The sequence below is a fragment of the Streptopelia decaocto genome (assembly GCF_964273445.1).
Source record: "Streptopelia decaocto genome assembly, chromosome: 1".
NCBI classification, from domain to species: Eukaryota; Metazoa; Chordata; class Aves; order Columbiformes; family Columbidae; genus Streptopelia; species Streptopelia decaocto.
The window spans coordinates 118480625-118502284 of NC_138663.1; the positions used below are offsets into that span (position 1 = coordinate 118480625).

Below are 21660 nucleotides of genomic sequence, written 5' to 3' on the forward strand. Positions count from 1 at the left end.
TCAGAAGTGGAAACCCAGACAAACACTTGCTAAATGGGAGAAACCGACTTGACATTTTGACAGAAGCAGTGAGATTGTCTAGAAAGTATGGCGAAGTCCCTATTCAGGCTTGTGTTGAGCCTAGCCAAGTGTTAACTGGAGCAAACCAGTCTCCGCAGGCAAGTTAATCTCCATGGAGGAAACAGGATGTATTCTTGTAGATGCAAATAGAGGCACACATTTGTATAAAAGCCAGGGAGTTAAGTGTTTTAGTTAACAAGCATATTATCTTGATGGAGTGGTTTTCATCTTACTTAAATTGTGTCTTCAACACAGACAACTATACATGAGCTAGTTATATGGACACTTTTATAGTTGGTGAGGATAAATAGGTATGTCAAGAGCACGATTCATCCCACTGCAATGTCTGTGTCTCAAAAAGGCTGGAAGAACCTTGCCTTAGAAGTTACCTTCTTTTTGCATGGTCTCTGAGGGAGTCAAGGAGACTAGCTTAGATACAGATGTCTTCACTCTGTACTTCAAAAGTGAGACGATTGAGATGAGATGAGATGAGATGAGATGATTAACTCCTTCTTTCTCCAGCTATAGGAGATGTCAGCACAAGAACCAAGAGATGCAGTGACCCATTCACTAGCTGAAACTGGCTACCAGTTCACACTGGGGAGGTCTTTAATGATATTACAGAAACATCCCATATTTATTTGGAATTCACTTTGAAGGACTACATATTCCAGTGCTTTCAGGGCAACCTAGCTTTTGAAATGATAATCAGATTAAATTGGCTTTCACCACCAGCAAATATTTGTATATCAAAGAGATTCCTTGTGCACCTTCTGTCAGTCTGAATCAAGTTTAGATTACACTGATGCATTATTTTTAATGCTGATTCCTAGTAAAACCTTCTTTTCTATGTCATTAACATTCTAATTATTTTTAGCCTAATGTTAGCTAGCCATCACCATGCTCAGTATTGCACGGGGAAGTGAGTCTTTATTATTCAACGTAATGGTTCATTACTCTCTATTTTTACATAAAAGAATCACAAAGCCCATGTCAGAAATGAAACTGGCTACAATGAACATTGTGATACTACTCAGGGCTCATGAGTTTTCCCATCTCCTTCACCAAGGAGTCGAGCTTCCCCTGAAGGATGTGCTGAGGTACACAAAGCCCATGTCCTCTGGAAGAATCTCCATATTCCTCTACACCTTTCCTTACACAGGTCACTTCAAGCAGACTGCAGAATGTCTTGCCAATTAACAAGTATTGCTTAGTAGCTTGTGGGCTTCATTGCAGCCCACAACCAAGGCACTTGAGTGACAGTGTAAGAGTAGCATGAACTGGCATTTCTTCCAGCGATGGTCCTTCCCTGCTAATGCAGCTAAATAGCTGTGATGACCTTCTGCTGGGAATCTTTGAACAGAAGTAATTTTGTGATTAACCAAACTAGACTGAGGGGAAGTTTGAAAAGTCTGTTACTGAATACAGTTTTATTTCTTGATTCACTGCATTATTGAAGAAATAAACCACCAATCCCACAGGTAAGAAACATCAGCATGAGGTTTCTAAGTGACTTAACACGTACCTCGAGTAGTAAACTCCAGATTTCACAGCAGATGCAGGACTGGATCCTCTGTTGGGAAAGCTTCTTGTAAAACAAAATCAGCTTGTCAGAACTATTGCTGGTAAAAATTTGTCAAATATGTTCCCTTAAATTGCTTATCCAACCCTGTAAAAATAAACAGACACACAAGACCCCTAACCTGAATAAAAACAATTTAAAAAAAAATTTAGGCCCAAATTCACTTGAATATAAATTGATTGCAACAGGTTATTGTGTCTACTCTGTTTCTTGCCATCTGCCATCTGTTTGGAGAAACTGATACTCAAAATACTCTGAAGTAAAAGGCTTTGTAATACTCAGCTTAGCAGTCTTTCTCCAAATACTGTTTATTTTAGTCTGGAAACATTTGTCTCTCCCACCACAGGTAATCAGCGAGTTTGAAGCCTCTCCCGACTCATTTTCCTACAGAATCCCCAACTTGAGCCGGAATCGCCAGTACAGTGTCTGGGTGGTGGCAGTGACTGCTGCGGGAAGAGGCAACAGCAGTGAGATTATCACTGTGGAGCCACTAGCTAAAGGTACAGTGACAGTACTTTTTCAAGCAATCCAGAACTTTGCAATGCTAATTACTGTTATAATTGGCATGTGGTTTCTTCATGCCTCATTGCTTACTGAGAGTGGGATTTGTCAGGAGTAACTTCAGTTACCTGCAAAAGTTAGGTGACAACTCTCAGCTAATTACCCAAGCTTTTGCTGTAGTCAGCAGAGAGAGAATGATGTGCTCCTCTAGAGGGTAATTCATCCCACCTACCTTAGAAGAAAATAAATTGCTTTTTGGAATGATTTTTATCTTCTTTTGTTGGGTACAGAGGATTTGCAGATGATCCTGCTCCCCCCTCTCCCCGCATTCTGTATGTGTCTTTTTTTTTTTCTTGCCATACAAGAATAATTTCTTTATCATTCTCACCCTTAGTAATATCTCTTGTGTACTCTGCAAGTACTATCTTCTGCATAAAATGGTCTGATTAACATATCTAAAATTTGAGCAATTGTTCTCAGCTTGCATTAGCTTTGAAGTTTGCTGCTTCTATTTCAGCTATGAAGAAGGGATAATGTGCCTCGAATTCTACATATTTTTTCCCAGCTGTATTATTTGTTCTATTAAAAGATATTGCCTGGGCCTGTTAATTCTGTCTTACTTGTACTGTAAGACAGTACAAGTCCTACACCATAGCACCTTAGCTTGGAAACAAAGACCTAAAGTTTTAGAAAGGAAGGTGAGGAGAGTCCCATCAGTACTCCATCTCTACATGGGGTCTTCAGACTGAGGGTTTTTTTTCCACTGAAATTGGTAACATCACAGAATGTGCCCATGTAATGTACTGCATGGGTCTCTACAGTTGCAAAGGTAGAATCACTTTACAGTTTTACAAGTCTGTTAATTCTTCAGTCATGTAGCTAATGATGTACTAATGTACAATAAAGTGTCCAGGGCTCTATACTTTCTAAAAATCTTTACAGAAATTCAGAAAATTTTCACCAATATGAAATCACTTTCTGCATGGAAGAGTATATAGCAACACCACAGGGAAAGTCGCTGTTCTTACCCACCCCTAAGTGGTGGATAAACAGTTTGATGATGGTAGATTAACTATCAGAGCTATTGTCATGGGTGGCAGTGTTGGTGTTTGCAGGGTACTATTTCAATGCATGACATAGCTTCCTAATACAGAGAAGTTGCAAACAGGTTTCCCCAGAGTTGTGATGGGAACTTGCATGTGTTTCCTTTGTCCCTTCCCTACGCTAAATATTTTGTCATATGGATATTTTTCAACATTACTGTAAGAAACCTGTAGTAACTACTATGTCACTACTGTAGGCCACAATGGAAGATTTAACAGTGTAAATGTGGGGAGGGTCTAGCAAGGTAAAGAGCCCTAATTCGGAACAAGCAGAGAAAAGCTTGTTCCCCATATGATTGCTTACAGTTTTTTTCAGTCCACTGAGAAGACTCACCCTTGCTTTCTACTTCTTTTTGGCATTCTTTTGTAAGGTTTTTCAGAACTTTTCTCTTAGTAGCTACACAGTGTTAGAGGAGTGACCTGAAGGATGACTGAAAGGCTATGAAAAGTCTGAAGGGTCTGAAAAACCTGGAGATTTTGAATTGTTGAATTTTTTGTAGGATAACTGCATACTGCATTTTGAACACTGATAAGACCAAAGTTGAGATCTTAAATGGTGGATGGAGAGTGTAAAGGAAGACCTTGAAAAACTTCTCAGGAAAACAGGGTAAAGGTTTCAGCGTGGTCCTCCTTTAAGGCCAACTGTTATGTGTGGGTAATGAATATGGGTAATGAAAACAAAACACCCCCCCTTCCAAACACACACACACACACAAAGGAACAAAACCCAAACATTAACATTGATGCTTTGATAACAGCAAAAACAATTAGACAACAATATGGTGCAATACTAATTGATTGAAGATGTAGGTAAACCCAGGAGTGTGAAGGGATCCCTGCACACAGAGTACTAGAAGCTCTCTTTCTTCTTCGGGCACACATTTGAAAAAGTGTGAAGTTTTCAGACAAGATGAATGTAGAAAAATACAGAGTTTGCAGGTACTAAGATGCATAGCCTCTAGTTACGAGGAAATGTAGTATGTGTTTGCCCTTGATTTATCAAAAACAGAGAAGTTACAAACTAACACACATCAAATGAACAAGCTTATCAGAAACTAGAATTAATTCTGCTCCTCCAAAGCATATTTAGTATGATACATGATGACAAATAAGTTAACTTAAAAATAACTTGTACAAAAAGACAAGGGAACTTTAAGGAACAATCATTAATGACTTCAATATAGACAAGTCATTGTGAACAAGACCTTATTTTGAAGAGTGGTAGAATGCACCCAGTCAGTGTTAGAGATAGTAGTGTTACTCCATATAAAGTCTACATTAGATGATGCTCAGGACAAGCCTCTCTTACATGCACTTAGGACTGAAAAAGTGATGTATTATCCATTTGCGGATGTTGTGATAGACACTAGAAACACTGACAGATAACAATTTTATGAACTTTGGTTGTAGCCAAGTTAGAAATTGTTGTATCAAGAACAAGATTTCCTGTATGAATACATCACTGAGCCTTTTAGAGAGCTGGGAGAAAGTGGTGATGAGTGACAAGGGCAATAAACGCACAATGAAGAAGGATGGTCAAAGCTAATAACCTCGAAGACCTTTTTCACTCCCCTGTATGTCTGAAGCAAGTAAAACATCACAGAGTTAGAAGCTGTTATATACTGACTTTGCCACAAGTCCTCAGAGCAAGAACATCCTACATACCATTATTGTAAAATTGTTTACTTCCTTTTTTCCCTCCATTTATTTCATAGCAACTGTCCAAGTAACAGTACCATCATGACAGCTAATGAGAGTAAACTTTGAATAGAATTATGTCCACTTAATTATAACCCCTTTAAGAATCCCTTTGAGAACAATGAGAATGTCTAGTTAGGGATTTGATGTGAAATGGATAGACCAATTTGAAGGAAAGCTTAACTCATGTTAACATTTCTTTCTTTAGTGTCTCTGTTTCTCAGAAGAGATTGTTATTCTCTGCAATTAAGTGACAAAAAAAGGAAAAAAATCCCCAACAAACAGAAAATCATGGCAATGAAAGCTCAATCTCCACGAAGCGGGTTATGCCATCCCCTCTCAAATTACGCTTCATTGCTGACTTGAAAGTTGTGGGTTTAGGCTATCAAATATATCTAAAAGACAGAGAACTTTGCATGCACCTTATTGTTCCTATTTCCTGAGCATGACTGATGGAGGATGGCATTTGCTACCAATAAGATGATAACAGTAACAGACCCATAGCAATCTGATCCTCTCAGGAGAACTCTCTGACTTTAATGTTGAGTTTCCCTTGTTCTTGTAGACTACCTGACCATTAATGTTTAACAGATTTGCTTCCTGGTCTATGTTGATTTGTCTGTTTAATGTTATTAAGCAACTTGTGAGGCTTACATGATAGTACGCACACCCCATTTCTCTGTTTCTGTAACAGTTCATCACAATGGAACACACAGGATATTTCTCTGTGAGAGAGTAGATGAAAGAAACTCCTGACCCAGGGTATTCACTGATGGCTCTTGTATTTGGATTAAACTGAGCTGCAGTGAACTGTTGTAGATCTTGTTCAATTTCCCTGTACAGTTTGCCTTTAAAATTTGGTTGTGTCCTCTAGAAAAAAAAAAAATAATAATAATAATAATAATAAAAAAAATAATAATAATAATAATAAAAGTGTGTTATGGCCTCTTGCAAAAAATTTAAAAAATTCTGCCTGTTTCTTATGCTATGACAGCAAGTGTAGGCAAAAGGATTCATAATTTAAAGAAGAAAACATACAGAAAATCACATTAGCATAAGAGAGTAGACTGTTCTTTGAAGGCATATCTTCAACTAATGATTGGGTAATTTGCAAAAAATAGAAACAGCCACAGTCCTATTCCAGTGTCACACCAGCTAAAGTAAGGCTGGTGAGTAGTCCATAAGTATTTGGGCAGCTTCGATAACAAAGAGGTAAACCCTGCAGCTGAGTTGCCCACATGCTGTGTAAAGCTCCCTTGGTTCTAAAGAGAGAGGTCTGTGAGATTTAAGGTATGTTAACCTTGCAAATGCCAATTCATGTTTCAAACCTATTGCTTTCAGATGAATTTGACTAGACCTATATTTTGTTTCTCGTTTTCTTTTGTTTCTGTACCTCTTAGCACTCTCAGAACACTATTAGAAGTTAAACTATAAAGAAAATTGGATTCAACAATTTCGGTGCTATTTTACCATCTCTTTTAAAAGCACTCAGTACATGAAAGGTATAAGATAATGTAAAAGCTGTGTGTGCTTTCACTAAAATAGTGTGGTATGCTTTTGTACTGTGCACTTCCAAGTTATGCTCTGTGATCTTAGCACTGGCTCAGGCTTCTGTGAGGTCTTTGTTACTTCCACACATCACTGTAAAATGGGACACACAGGATATTGAAAAACAAGAGCTACAATGTAAATGTTGTTCTTTGGAGATCAGACACCCAACCTATGACTTAAAGAAGAATTCACTGTTGAAATAACTATTAAAAGTAAAAAGATATCACAGAGAATTTGCTAACACTAGTGCCACATCATGCTGAAGGCTTCAGCAGGATTCCTGTGTTTCATATGCTTTGTCTAAGTAGCTGGCAGCAGTTGGAAGTTGCTGGGTATTTTGAGAAACACTGGAGAGGTGGGAAAGCCACTGAGAAAAGGATTAATGGTTTGTCTTATATGAGTTTTCAGGCTTCATGTTACAGAGGAGATTTTCCATGGAACAGGAATTCAAGTTTCTAAACACCACAGCACAGAATGTACTGCAGCTACTAGAAGCAGTCCAGATGTTTACAGCTGTGTTTTGTAGATAGTCACAGCTGACAGCATCTCCTGCTGCTTTTAAAGATGTACCATTAGGTGTCTCCCGCAATGAAAACCTGGTATCACTGAAGACAAAGTAGCCTTCTAACACTAACTTTAGCGGAGTCAGCATTTCACATCATGTCTCTGGGTAGACAGAGCATTTTTCTGTTTTAGTTAGCTTGGTTAATTAGCCCATGGTTTGTGGCAGTACGGGCCTGTGTAAATCTTTATCAGAAGATATGGCGCTAGGACCACCGCAGTGGAAAATAAGGCTGTATCATGAGACTTACTGACTGGCCAGTGTCTCTGCACTGTTCTGGTGTGCCACCTCCTCAGGGCAGCACACACCACAGCACCCTCCTGCTGGCTCAGCCATCAGAGATGCCAGATGGAGGAAGCTGGGGGACATTAACTCATAGAATAGTTTGGGTTGGAAGGCACCTTCAAAGGTCATCTAATCCAACCCCCCTGCCATGAGCAGGCACATCTTCAACTAGACTGGTTGCTCAGAGCCCCGTCCAGCTTGCCCTGGAATGTCTCCAGGGATGAGGCATCTACCACCTCTCTGGGCAACCTGGGCCAGTGTTTCACTGCCCTCGGTGTAAAAAATTCTTGACGTCTAGCCTGAATCTCCCCTCTTTTAGTTTAAAAACATCAACCCTTGTCCCATCACAACAGGCACTGATAAAAAGTCTGTCCCCATCTTTATTACAAGCCCCTTTTAAGTACTGAAAGGCTGCAATAAAGTCTCCCCAAAGCCTTCTCTTCTCCAGGCTGAACAACCACAACTCTCTCAGCCTGTCCTCACAGCTGCTGTTTAGCCAGGATAGGACATGTCGATACTTGGCTGTTAGGAAAGTAATGTTGCCTCTTTAATTAACCTTGACTTTTCCATTACCCTCAGTCTTCAAACAGCTACTTCTTGTTTTTTCAGTTAAAAGTTTGACCAGAGAAAAATATCTCAAGAAGCTTACTCTTCAACAACACTTGAAGCAAACATAGGCAAGACAATCCAAACTGATCGTATAATCTATGAAATCTTGTATTTTTATGAATATCTCAAGTCCTACTGCAGCCTACTCAAGTAATTTCAATTAACTATGCAAGGACTGTTCTTTTATGCATGACTTTTTTTTAATGTGAACTGTGCCAGTTGTATTTGATGCTGGCTTTCATTTTCATGTTTTTCTAATTGGTGCAAAATAGATTACTAAGTATAAATTCTGACCATTTTGCATGACTGAAGTAGATCAGGATTAAAAATACAGTATGGCATGTATCTGTATTCAGTGTATTCCTTTGAAATGTATATTTGGAGGCCAACGAGAAGTCTATTTCATATCAAGGGTCATTCCTGAGTAATAATATACAGTGAAGCTCTTTCACAAATCTAGTGTTCCTGTGCATTATAAATTGAAACTACAACTATAGGAGTGATATTTTTGTTGACATATTTAGGTGATATGAGAGCTGACACAAATTAAACTGACTTAAGAGTTTTTTTCATATTTGTGGACTTCAGTCAGACTCTTTGCAATATACTAAGGTGTTCATACATTAAGGTTTATTTTGCTTAATATCATAGCTGTTGTAACAGTGTTGTATCAATAATGCAGCTTTTGTAAGATACCTGTCTACTGTGAACACTTCCTGAAGGAAGTTTGGAGAGAAGCATCCTTTGGACATAATTTTCATCTATAATTTCTACTATGAGACATATAAAAATCAGTAAATATGATCATAACTGGTTTTGCTCTTTTGCTCCACAAGGACTCTTCCAGTCCTTCACCTCATCTCTTTCTTACTTGTACTGCAGATACTAAAACTGTAATATTTGTCCTTGAATAAATGCTGATACTATGAGTTAAAAGGCATTCGTTTCCCAAAAGCAAATCTCGAAACAGATTGGTTTGGTTTTCCACATTTCATTCTGGGTGTCTGTATTTCCCTTCCAAGGGCTATATGAATGAACACCTCATTTCATTTTTCTTTCTCTCTCTTGCTCAGCTCCTGCCAGGATTTTGACATTCAGTGGCACAGTGACAACTCCCTGGATGAAAGACATTGTCCTCCCTTGCAAAGCTGTGGGAGACCCAGCTCCGACAGTCAAATGGATGAAAGATAGGTAACCAGCAACTAAATGTATAGCTCGAATAAAACCCATTTGCCTAAAAATCAGAGGGATGCAATGCAGGTGATGCTGGATGACTGTGCCAGGAAGGGGAAGGACCGTTTGCAGGGGCTGCAGACAGTCACAGTACATGAGAAGTTCAGGAATTCCTTAAACTAAAACTAGTTTGGCTGTGGTAATTAGAAGGTATTAAAAGGGAGGAAAAATTATGAAGAAGGGGTACAGGTAAACATTCAAAATGTAAAATCTAGGAGTTTTCTCTGTTTTAATTTCGGACACATAGAATTGTTTTAGTCTGAGAAAGTAAAATGTGTGGTGTATTGAATTTTGCTGTGGAGTGCAGTGTACATGTCTTGCACATATCTCAGGTTTTGCTATTCTGTTTTGATCCTTAGTTTCACAGTTTGATAGAATCACTTGGAAACAAACATGGACAATAATTTTCATCGAAGAACTGTGTAAGCAGTGATATTGCAGTGCTATGGAACCATCTTTCTCTTTGATACAAATAACTGTTACTTTATAGGGATGGATGATGTAGCCAGGAACCCTCTTTTACTCTTATTGTGACACTTTTATGAAATAGCAGATATTTAAGGAAGGAGTGAATTTCCATTTTGATTCAAAATGGGGCCAGGATATGAGCATTCTTTAAGCAAATGGCAGGTGTTTCCCAACAGAAAATATTATTTTGTCTTTATTAAAGAAGACAACCCCCCATCCTTTTCCTTTTTTTTTTTTTTTCCATTCTTAGTTGCTTCAAAAAAATCCAATTCTGAGTAATTTTGATTGTAACTTCTTTAATGTATGCATTTTGTTTCCTGTGAGGTAGTAACGGGACACCCAGTCTAGTGATGATTGATGGGCGAAGAAGCATCTTTAGCAATGGCAGCTTTGTCATCCGTACTGTGAAAGCAGAAGACTCTGGGTACTACAGTTGTGTGGCCAGTAACAACTGGGGATCAGATGAAATAATTTTGAATTTGCAGGTACAAGGTAAGGCTATTGGATCTATCTCATAATTGTTGTCACAGCTATTAACTTCTATGTGCTGTTAAATACATAGGTATGTCTGTTTGCAGGAGTATGTAACATATTAGTATTGATGTGTATTAATATAAATATAATTCTTCCAAATTAGAAAATAAAATATAGTTAAGGTCATTCTGACTCAATCATCAACACTTTGTGTTATAGCAAATGTTTTTTGTCATAGCAAATGTTTTCTGTTTGGTAGAAAAATTCATACACTTGCAGTTAAGTCTCTATGTAAGCTTCTGTAGGACAGCTAAGTATTTCCATTCAGTGATTTTCTAGTTCTTCGCACAGAGATTATCAACTTATGCCTTCTCCTTGAAAATATTACATGTATCATTTAAATATTCCAAAATTCAGAAAGAACTGAAGAACTTTAGTTCTTAAAAGCCATCAGCAGAAATTTGCCTCTGTACTGAGATCTTGGACAGAAACTTCATTACACAAGAGCAGAATTGTATTGATGGTGAATACAAAGAAGCATTTAAAGTCAAACATCAGTCCATCTTCAACTAGTGCATATTACCAGCTACTTTTTATATGCATGTTGAAATGTATATAATGAATCCATTCTGGTGTTTATATTTATTATATATAAACAATGACAATATAGGAATACACATTAACAATAATGTGAAGCAGAGCATGTGTGTTCACATATTGAGAATTCACTGTGCAAGGGATTTCCTTGCTCACTTCCACTAAAGCAGATCCTAAGAGTGCTTCAACTGACTGCAAATTGTTGTACCAGAGGGAAGTAAATAACTGGAGTTAGGAATATGGGACAAGCTGTGGTAAGGTCACTCTCCTGTCCCTTCATATGCGATCTAAATTCCTAGTGCAATCATATGACAACACAGAAAAAGATCGTTTCAACTGGATTCAAACTCTCTCTCTGTATGTATACTGTTCCACTAAGTCTTGAAACAAGCGCCATAGGACGTATCGACTTACCTACAATCCAACAGACCCTAAAGATGCTCTTCTGCAATGTTTGAAGCATGACCACAGCAAGAAGTAGGGAGAGAAAACACTATCAAATTGAAACTTTATATTTCACCAAGTACTTTCATAATTGCATATCCTTGCTGTTATTGAACTGTAGTAACTAAAAGCAAATCAATATTACTTCCCTGAGGGACAGAGAAAGACTGGCATTTAATATGCGGTACCACCATCTTTTGTAGGTAGGGTGAAGCTATGATAAAAGGTTTTACAATAAATCTTTCACAGTGTAGTGTGTGCAGTCTTTCTCCATGGAATCAACCTAGTCAGAATAACGGATCAAATTCATCGCACATAAGGAGTTTTCCTTTAGAACACAAACTGTCTCTTTTGTTTTCTTCAGCACTGTTTAACCCTGTGAGGGCAGTAATATCAATTTCTCTTTGAACTAGTCTATGGCTGTAAACCAGCAGCCTCCACTTCACAGCAGCACTCATTATTTTGCAGTCTGATGACTTGAATGTGAACTGCAGCAGGTGTTTTTTCCTGGAGTTTCACTGTGCAGGTAGAGCTACCCCTTAAACAGTGGCAAAGCAGGCAATGTCCTCTGGCAACAGACAGCTGGACACAACAAGGCATTTGTCACTTCTGGCCTCCCTTGCCTATGGGCTGGCATCTGTCGAGCAGTAACATACAGCAGGGAAATGGCAGTTCCTGCCGGTGATGGTAACTGACACAACTCACCCCTTCCCACTCTTGCAGTGACCAGAGGAAGTGTGACTACCCTGGCGTATCTCCTCCCTGGCTTTCTGTCCCATCTTCACCACTGATTCTTAGATCCCTTCCCATGATAGGCACCGTCCATGCCTCACTCCTTGTTCCTGAGGCAGCAAAGCTCAATTTTGTCTATGTTTCTGAGGAGCTTAGATCAACCCCTAATAACACCTGTTCAAAAAATAATCCATAAGAGGAGCCGGACATGGTGCTGCTGTGTATAATCAGAGCAGTGCAAAGGATTTGAAACAGGAACTTCCCTTTCTCCTGCTTTCAATTTCTGAACCTCAAATTGCAGATCTAAAGCACTTGGGTGAAGAGTTAATAAATCTTACCCTTTAGGACTCCAGAACTTATTTGACTAGATCTTTTGAGTTTCACCTGCCATTCATCTCTGTTTTAACAAAGACTATCCTCTGTGGCCTTACTGGTTTTGTGCCGTGGCTCTAGTTAACTCACTTGTACAACAGCACTAGCTAAATGATTCGGGCAAAATTCAAAGATGAGCTCTCCAGACTTTAACTAGGATATGACCGTATTAGCTCCGTAGAAGCCTTTTATACAATAGAATCTTGATAGATTTGTTAAGCTGGTTGCTTGGACACTTTCTGCCCCTGAGCACTGAGCTCTGGAAACCCAGCCACTATATACTGGTGCAATTTGGAGTGACTTAGGCTCAGCCTAAACTGTCTCAGTTCACAGTGCCCTTTCCAGTCCCAATTCCCAATCCCAGTTGTCCCTACCCTGGGCAACTTGTTGGGATATAGCATGGCTCACGCCTTGCCCTTTCTTGCTGGATTTTCCTCCAAAGGAAAGTGGTCACTGGGCAGAGGATGGGAGATAAGACATCTGTCTCATTCCTGCACTCTGTCAGGAGTAAGTCCTGGGAACCGCACAGTTCTTATGTCCCATGGTTTAGACACAGACATAACATTTGTGGTAAGCAGCAGAACTGAAGTGTTTCCAGGTTTGTTCAGCTGATAAAGTTGTGTCTTCTTTATACCAATTGCCTGAGAGAATAGATGGTATGATCTGGTGAGGTATGGATTTGCCCACAGTCACAGATCTACCTATGCTGCGTAGTTGGCACTCACACTTACACTTGCAGAAACTCTTGTTATGCACTTTTTTTTTTTTTCCACTTTTGCCATAATAGCTTGCAAACACATCCATGAGTGGGACAACATTTGCAAGTGGGCATCTGTTTCTCACTACTAAAAATTCAGCTTCTCCCTAACACAGATATGAAAAATTGTGAAAAATAATGGCTGGATTGCTCATATGTCATTTAGGTCTGACAGGACAGGTACAAATATTCAGAGAAAAGCAAGGGTTAAGAACTGAAATACAAAATAGTGTAGAAAATTAAATATAAAAAATGAGAGCTTGTCTGCTCTTGTCTTTAACCAAGGATGTCAGCTAAACAGACACTTTGACAGAAATAATTTGCATTTTTTTGCAACTCAAACCAGTTATTTGATAAATTACTGTTAGAAGGGATTAAGATCATTTCCAATCATTTGAATCTATTTCCTTTTTTTAACTATTTCCCATCTAGTTCCTCCAGACCAGCCAAGACTCACTGTATCCAAAACTACATCTTCCTCTATCACTCTTTCCTGGATACCTGGAGACAATGGCGGCAGTTCTATCCGAGGTAATGTAATTCAGGATAATTACAACTTCTTACTAAATTATCGTATGTTGATAGGATTAGTATATAATTATGAATGGTTACAAAAAGAAGAAAAACAAAGCAATCTGTATTGCTGTCAGTGCTTAATGTGTACTATCATGGTGATAACAGCTTGCAGTAAATTGCAGTTTCTCTTTGTGGTGGTTTAATCATAGATTTAATCACTTTCTTACAGTGTAACCTCAGCTGTTATGACAGTTACTCTCTGATTTTCCAGACATGTAATCTCTAACTATTCATTTCTGAGTGTGCAGGTTCATCATCTGGTCTTTGTTGCTGATTGAAGGGTATTTAGAAATGTCTACCCCTTTCTTTTCCCTTTGAAGCGATCATAAAAATGGTATTTAAGCTGTTGTAAGGGTGGGCAAAATGTATTGCCTGATGTCTTTTAGTCAGGGGAGAGCTGTGTGTCTTCCTGTGCATGGGATTTTTCTAGTTTTATTAGTCTTTAAAATGGCTTGTCATATTACCTACAGAATTTGTAGTTTGTGTCTGGCTTATCATTGCTATCTGTGCTTTTCCTCCAGGTTATATTTTGCAGTACTCAGAAGATAACAGTGAGCAGTGGGGTAGTTTTCCCATTAGCCCTAGTGAGAGGTCCTACCGTTTAGAAACACTGAAATGTGGCACTTGGTACAAGTTTACTCTGACTGCTCAGAACGGAGTAGGGCCAGGACGCATCAGCGAGATCATTGAGGCCAAAACACTTGGAAAAGGTGCGTTGATTTCCATTCCCTTTGTTCACCTTCAGCTATTGCATTCTGCTGTAGATCTTGAGAAGAAAGACTTGCATATTTTAATATTATTGGCATTGGAAACATTTCCAATTGTGTCCATGCTGCAACAGAAGAGGCTGTCACTGTGGGACTTGAAGCACCTACAGGACGATATTCCTTCCTTATTTCTGTAACAATTATTTTCTAAGATGGGTTGGTAGATATTTGGTAAGGGAGTGTCTCTACTGTCATAGACTATAGCAATTCCTAACTACTGTTATTGCCATAAAGAAATTGTTTCCTCTCCTGTTGTAAAAATTCAGGATTTTGTCTGGATGCTGAAGGAAGATGGAGAGTACATTTATTTGTAGAGGAAATGGAGACAATGTCTCATTTATGCTCCAAACTTATTACGGAAGCCATACAAGCAACAACCTTTGAACAGGTTAAGTGTCAAAAATGAAGGAAAAGTTTGCATAAAGCTCTGCAAAGCGAAATAGACAAAATTTGTGGAATTCTTAGCTAACTCAGTAATGGGTCCCATGGTCACCAGTTGCTGAGGGTAGTTCCACATTGCAAGTATGGTTCAGAATTATGAGTAAATTTTGAAAGACACCCCCTTAAAGATACACTTAAGTCTTACCCCTAAGGTACAACAGATACATGCAAAATCAACATATTATTTTTTTAATTGATTTTTACTTTCAAGTTCTTCAAAACCGTCATTTCCACAAATGAATGTCTATGTACTATCAAACAAAATTTTGTTCAGTTCCACTTCAGAAGAATACCAGAGCACCAGTGGACAATCTTCAAGTGTATATGTCTTTTATGGTATTTCTACATGGTGTTCTGAACCCTTTCCTTTTTGGATAGCAGTGAGCAGGAGCATTTACTGATACGAAGTGTCTGCACTAGATTTACAAGTTGACTCGTGCCAGTCCTTGAAAACTGGCAAGTCAGGCCCATGCAGAGTTGTATGGATATTTTTTTTGCATATGGATTTGAAAATCTAGGTTTGTGAGTCTGGCACAAAGTATGGAAAAATATTTAAGAAGGTGGAGGAAAAAAAGTTGAATAGATTGACACTGAATTTAAAATGAAGTCAGGATTATGCTAGAAATTGTTATCTTAATTTTCTATTTTTGAGAGTCCTTTATCTGTAATACTTAAGCATTTCACCTGAAATGTATCATTGCTTCTAGAGCCACAGTTTTCCAAGGAACAAGAGCTCTTTGCTAGTATCAACACCACAAGAGTGAAGCTGAACCTGATAGGCTGGAATGACGGTGGCTGCCCCATCACCTCCTTCACCCTGGAGTATCGGCCATTTGGGACAACAGTCTGGACAACTGCTCAGCGGACATCCTTGTCAAAGTCCTACATTCTGTATGACCTGCAGGAGGCAACCTGGTATGAGCTTCAAATGAGAGTATGCAACAGTGCTGGCTGTGCAGAGAAACAAGCCAAATTTGCAACACTCAATTATGATGGCAGTAAGTATATGTTTTGATTTATATGTCTGAGATACTGTTTTAACTTTATTTTCTTATGTGATTTTTTGGCTTGTCTTTCTTTCTTTTTTTTCCTCACAAACCCCTTTTTGAATCTGCTAACCATGCTGACAGAGGAGTAGCAGTCTCAAAGATGTAAAATGCTTACAGATTTCATTGACAATAGTCTGCTAGGCAGAAAAGAGGCATCGTTTATTTGTCCCCACTGAGGAAATCTCCAGCACTAAAGTCAATCAACCATGAGACACATAGCCATAGGACACCAGATGTCATTAGTTCCACTGGTCACAGAAGTGCTTGATGGTATTTCATGCATCTCTTCCATGAAATTTTTGTCTTCCATACAATTGGTTCCTGCAGCCATTTACAGCGGTGACCAGCCTCATTGCTATTCCATGCAATGTCCTTGTGACACAGCTCGAAACACATTATGTGACACAAGGGAGCAGCTAACTAGTTTGTTTTCTGGGAAAGCCTCCGGACAACATCCTCCAAGGGCAAAGCAATGGCAATGCTATTATCCCTATTTACAGACGAGGAGGGTGAAACTGAGGGCCGTGACAGATGGCTCTGTCGTGCCCAGCAGCAGGGCACAGGGGATGAAGGAATTGTTGCATCCTGCCCTTCTGCCAGGGGTTACTGCCCACTCTGCAAAAGCCAGAACGAGAGGAAAAGAGTAAACATGCCAATTTGTCAGTCATTCCAGTTTGTATCCTGGCATATTTATTGAAAACGATAGTTGCACACGTGTTTTTCTGCTGGACCTAGAGTGGGAAATGTCTGTATTTCTGGCAAAAAGGCAGCACAGATGGCTCCAGATGGCAATCTCTTGAACTGCTCTAGTGTGAATTGCCAGAGCTTTTCTGGAGACATCCAGTGTAAAATGTTGGCATGTTGCCAGCGATATTGTGCTGTATTGTGCAACCAATTGACAACATCTGTACTGTTAAATTACACAAGACTAGTAAACAAGTTCAAACAAGAACAGATAATTGTCCAGCAACAGAACCAAATTGATAATTGCTCGTAACCTTGTGTTGGTAACGCACGTCCCTTCCATAGTTTTATGACACAAAATCTAGCATTTTCCAGGACAGCACCCTCGTATGGCTCAGGGAAGAGCAGGTGACAGGAAACATTTCCAGTCAGAAGTGTTGGAAATGAATCAGGCAGGGCTTAAGTCTCAGCATCTTACACATCCTCTAATGCTGTCCCCGTCTTTCTGCGAGGTACTCATCAGTTAACAACACATGCCCTCATGGCTCGCCCTTTTGCAAATAACACATCCCCTCATGTTTCTCTGAGAAAATATCATTCTGGTAAGCTGCCACACAGTCCTCGCATTATTTCAGACAGTCTAAAAAATTAAGAGAAAGATTTGTCTTGGCATTTCCTACAGGAAGCCAAGATCCAAGTAGCTATTATAAAAATGCTGCCAGGTCTTGCCAGGTAGACTTAGGACCTGTTTTACTGAGCAGTAAAGAAGTTATCAATAATAACTGTTTCATGTATTATGAGTTAATTTCTTGCCATTTTATTTAACCTATCCTCTTTTCTTTCCAATATCTTCCTGCATTTCTTTATTTCTACATACCTTTCCAATATCTTATTGTTATACATGTGTCTTAAGCCACACCTTAAAATGAGATTATACAAAAATTCAGGCTCAGGGCCTTAAATTCTGATAGCACAGAAATCAAATGTATTATTACAATTAACTGATTTGAAATGTTGTCAGACTCTGCTTTTTGGTTGGATGATCATGCTTACCTTGATTTCACATACTGTGACTTGCACAACATTTGATTTAGTGAGTTGTTTGGTATTTTTAAAAGTGAGAAAACAAAACAATAAAAATATTTCTATTGTTAGATTTTCTGGGCCACTGTTTCTGGTCTGTTAGAAAATTTCTCATTTATAGCACTGATGGTTTTGTTTCTTGAGCAGGCTTTGCCAGGACTATATTGTGCCTTAGAGAGGCAGCATGGTCTCAAATACTAACTGCAAGGTTCAGAGAGGAAAACATGGACTGAATTTGTTACATTTGATAGAGAACTAAAGATATTATTATTATTATTATTATTATTATTATTATTATTATTATTATTATTATTGTTGTTGTTGTTGTTGTTGTTGTTGTTGTTGTTGTTATTATTGTTGTTATTATTATTGTTATTATTATTATTATTATTATTATTATTGTTATTGTTATTGTTATCAGTAGTATTGAAAATTAAGATATTCAACAAATTTCATAGAAGAATTTCAGTGTCGCTAAAGCAAAAGTTGACCCTACGGAGTCCCAGCTCCCCATTCATTTGTTCCTTAGTAAGCTGAGTAGGCTTAAGGCACTTCAGACTTGGAAAATAGTGTCTGATTAGAAATTAACATTTTCTCTCAATACTTCATGCAGAAATTTTTGCTTTCATAGTCAGTGAATTTTTCATGTACAGAGAGTACGCCAGTGGAAACTTCTTGCCTAGCTTCGCTTTTGAGTGCTAACAGTACCTCCACAATTAATTAATCTTGTGATGTGAGATCAGTACCTACCAGCTTCTAGGGGTCACAGCTGCCCTTAGGATAAAATAGATACAAGCATAGTACTTTGAAGATTAGATAATACATGTATGAAAGTTCTAGGATACCAAATGCTAAGAATAAACTTAGGAGCTTTAGTAGTCTTAAGATAAAGCCTTTGTAAACTTTGTAGAAATCCTTCAGTTACGTGATCTTTCAATTATTTTGTTTGGACTGCAGTAGCAGATTTTTATGTGTGATAGAGCTCCTGAGAAATATCTTGGCTAAGTATCCTTTACCTTAAATCTCTTCATGGTGAATTAGGTCAGAAGGTTAATGACAGATCTACGTGCGACTTTTTGCTTTCTGTTCATAGATGTTTCAGCTAACCATTTTCAGCTTATGGATTTTATGACCTTCCTGCCCCTTGTTTTTCAGAACATTTCTGCTCAGTACTTAAGGAGATATTTTTAGCGATGTGCAGCTGTAGAGTGTAGCACTGCAAAGGAGCTTCCCAACTCAGAGATCAGCTACTCAGTAGCCCTGACATTAAATCAGATCAGCTTGCTAGCTGCTCTAAACTATGCTAATTGATTTTAGCCCACCAGAGGACTTCTTACTGTGAAGAACAGTTAGGACACAGGAAAACACTTGGTAGCCCTAAAGTCACAAGGTGCAATGGTAGGTGATGGAAAGACTGCAACATAGTGGAAAATGCATTAGAAACATTCAAATTACAACTTCTATGAAACACCAGTAAAGCAGGCTAACAAAGGGCAATGGTAAATTGACCTGGGAGAAAAAAAAATGAAAAGAATAAAAACCAACCAAACAAACAAAACACCTGCACACAAAAGCAACAACAACAACAAAAAACACCACTGACAACAACAACAAAAAACACACAAAAAAACACAACCTCTCAATTTGTCTGGCACTTTGTTCTGAGAAAAGCTTTGACTATTCCACTCCTAGGAAATACCTAAAATGACAACAAAGGTTGAAATGGATAGCAGGTTTAAGTTTTGGTAATTTCTAATACAGTTCCTGAATATCACAAATGGATAATGTGAAGGACATAAAAACTTGCAGTATGTTTCTTTAATTAAACTTGTACTGCCTGCCCATAGCTTTATTAGGTTTACACTTTTCTTGGAAAGGGTACAGAAAATGACAATCATTTACCTAAATACTTAAGGTTCATCTGAAATTAAGGCCACTCTTAATTTGATTTTCATCTAAGTATTAAGGACAGCATGACATAATTTTAGGTAATCTTGAACCCAACAGTCCTTAACCAATGGTCTGTATGACTTTAATTCAGAGAAATATTTGGCCTTTTAGTATTCAGGATGGTTTAGGAGGATTTAGAAGCAGTTATTAATATTACCTTCAGGAGCTTGAAGTTTTTTCTATTTCTTTAGATAATCATTTTCCTTGCCTTAAGAATAGTTCAAAAACTGCATCTCAGTTAAGACAAGATGAAAAAAATCCCCCTGTGTGTTTATTCCAAGAAATGGAAAATTAGAAAAAGAAGGAAAATTATGGAGAACAACTGCAATGGAACAGTAAAAAAATATTCTAAATGCAATTGCAAGAAAATAAATTTTCCGAAGTACCTGATATAGTTTTGGATGGTTGTAGGTTTTCTATTTATCTTCATCCCTTTAGGGAACTATTCCTCTCATTATATGCAACTCAAATAGCTCTTCTGAAAAAAAAAAAACAACAAAAACAAAAAACCACAAAAAACCACATGACTTAGAATTCTACCTTTTCACTGTGGTTATGGCACTCACATTGTACTGCATCTTATCACTTTTTTTTTCCTGATACTGTTTGGTACGTAATCAGGTATAACTATATCACTCAATGCAGCAATTAAAATGCAAAAAAGGATGTGCCTGTTTTTCTATCTCACTTTCCTATCATTTTAGAAAGTAAGTAGCCACTTTCATTTCAGTAGCTGGTTGAAACTAAATAGCTTCCATTGAAAGTCATCACAGTTCACAATACTTGTGTGTTTCTATCCATTTCAAACAAATCTGCATTTTATAGCCTCATTTGTGGTTGCATTCAGCAGTTTAATAGTAATCAGGAAATGAGTGAGAAGCCTTCCATGACTAAATAGCCTTCCAAAGAAAGTGCTGCATTCCTCTCACATTCTTTAGAAATAAAAATAATAATAAAAAAAAAAAAAATTGAAAAGTTTGAGTATTATATATCACCAGGAAGCCAGGTATATCCAAAATGCAAATATTTCCCAAAATGAAAAAGTGAGTTGCTTGCCAATGTCATCAGTTTGTAAATTCATTTCCCTCATTTCACTCTCAAAATTTGATTGTTTCTATCCAGTGTTGCTCTCCTGTTTTATTGATGAATATCATGTCAGTCAGTCTTTAGCAAATTAGCAACAGGTTTGCAATCTGAATTTCATATCAATATCACTGCTGCACCCCTAAGACATGACATAAAAATATTTCTGTGCAAAAGAGTTATCTGATGTATGTAGTACAAAATGAACTTTGTCAAATACATTCTCTATAAAGAAAACCCCAGCAGAAGGTATAAATACGTTGCAGCAGTGCTACTTTCCTGTAGTAAGGAGTACTACAGAGGTAGTAATTCTGAGATCCCTTACAGCTTTGTAATGATGCAATATGACTTAAATAATTACTGTATAATAAAATGTATAAATAATGACTGTATAAATAATGACTGTATAAGCGTGGTTTTCTTTCATCAAGGAATACACTTCTTCTTGATTTCTGACAATCTATGAGTTTCTCCAGCCAGTACCTTGTTACCAGTGTGGCTGGTCACGTGTGCACGGCCATGACACATACACACATAGCATCCATCCTGAATACGACAAATCATTCTTAATGTGCTGCATGCAGCTGAAGCATATAACATGTCATATTCCCTCAGAAATCAATCTTTGTCTTCCTTAATAGGCATCTAATATCATGACACTGTTTCCAGGTACAATCCCTCCACTTATTAAGTCGGTTGTGGAAAGCGAGGAAGGGCTGGCAACCAATGAAGGGCTAAAGATGCTGGTGACCATTTCCTGTATCTTGGTTGGGGTCTTGCTGCTCTTTGTGATGCTGCTGGTCGTGCGGAGGAGGAGGAGGGAGCAGAGACTGAAGAGGCTGCGAGGTAAGATGAGAGATGTGGCACTTATTTCCATCTATGCGTACTCCTGGAATGTAAAAGTACAAATGGGGCTGTATGTGACCAAACTATTCAATTCCCAGTTGGTGTCATTTTCCTGCCATATGTAACATACATGAGGCAACAAAGCATATCTGT

At 38.2% G+C, this 21660-nt stretch overlaps 1 protein-coding gene across 1 annotated transcript in view; it reads left to right on the forward strand.

Annotated features, from left to right (window-relative positions):
- The window catches only part of DSCAM (DS cell adhesion molecule), a 471903-nt gene that overhangs the window by 408335 nt on the left and 41908 nt on the right, over positions 1 to 21660 (forward strand). The window contains exons 21-27 of the mRNA XM_082049341.1: positions 1989 to 2142; positions 9025 to 9142; positions 9981 to 10144; positions 13461 to 13559; positions 14126 to 14314; positions 15520 to 15810; positions 21331 to 21507. Of these exons, the coding sequence (XP_081905467.1) occupies positions 1989 to 2142; positions 9025 to 9142; positions 9981 to 10144; positions 13461 to 13559; positions 14126 to 14314; positions 15520 to 15810; positions 21331 to 21507 (1192 nt within the window). The remainder of the gene's footprint in view (positions 1 to 1988; positions 2143 to 9024; positions 9143 to 9980; positions 10145 to 13460; positions 13560 to 14125; positions 14315 to 15519; positions 15811 to 21330; positions 21508 to 21660) is intronic.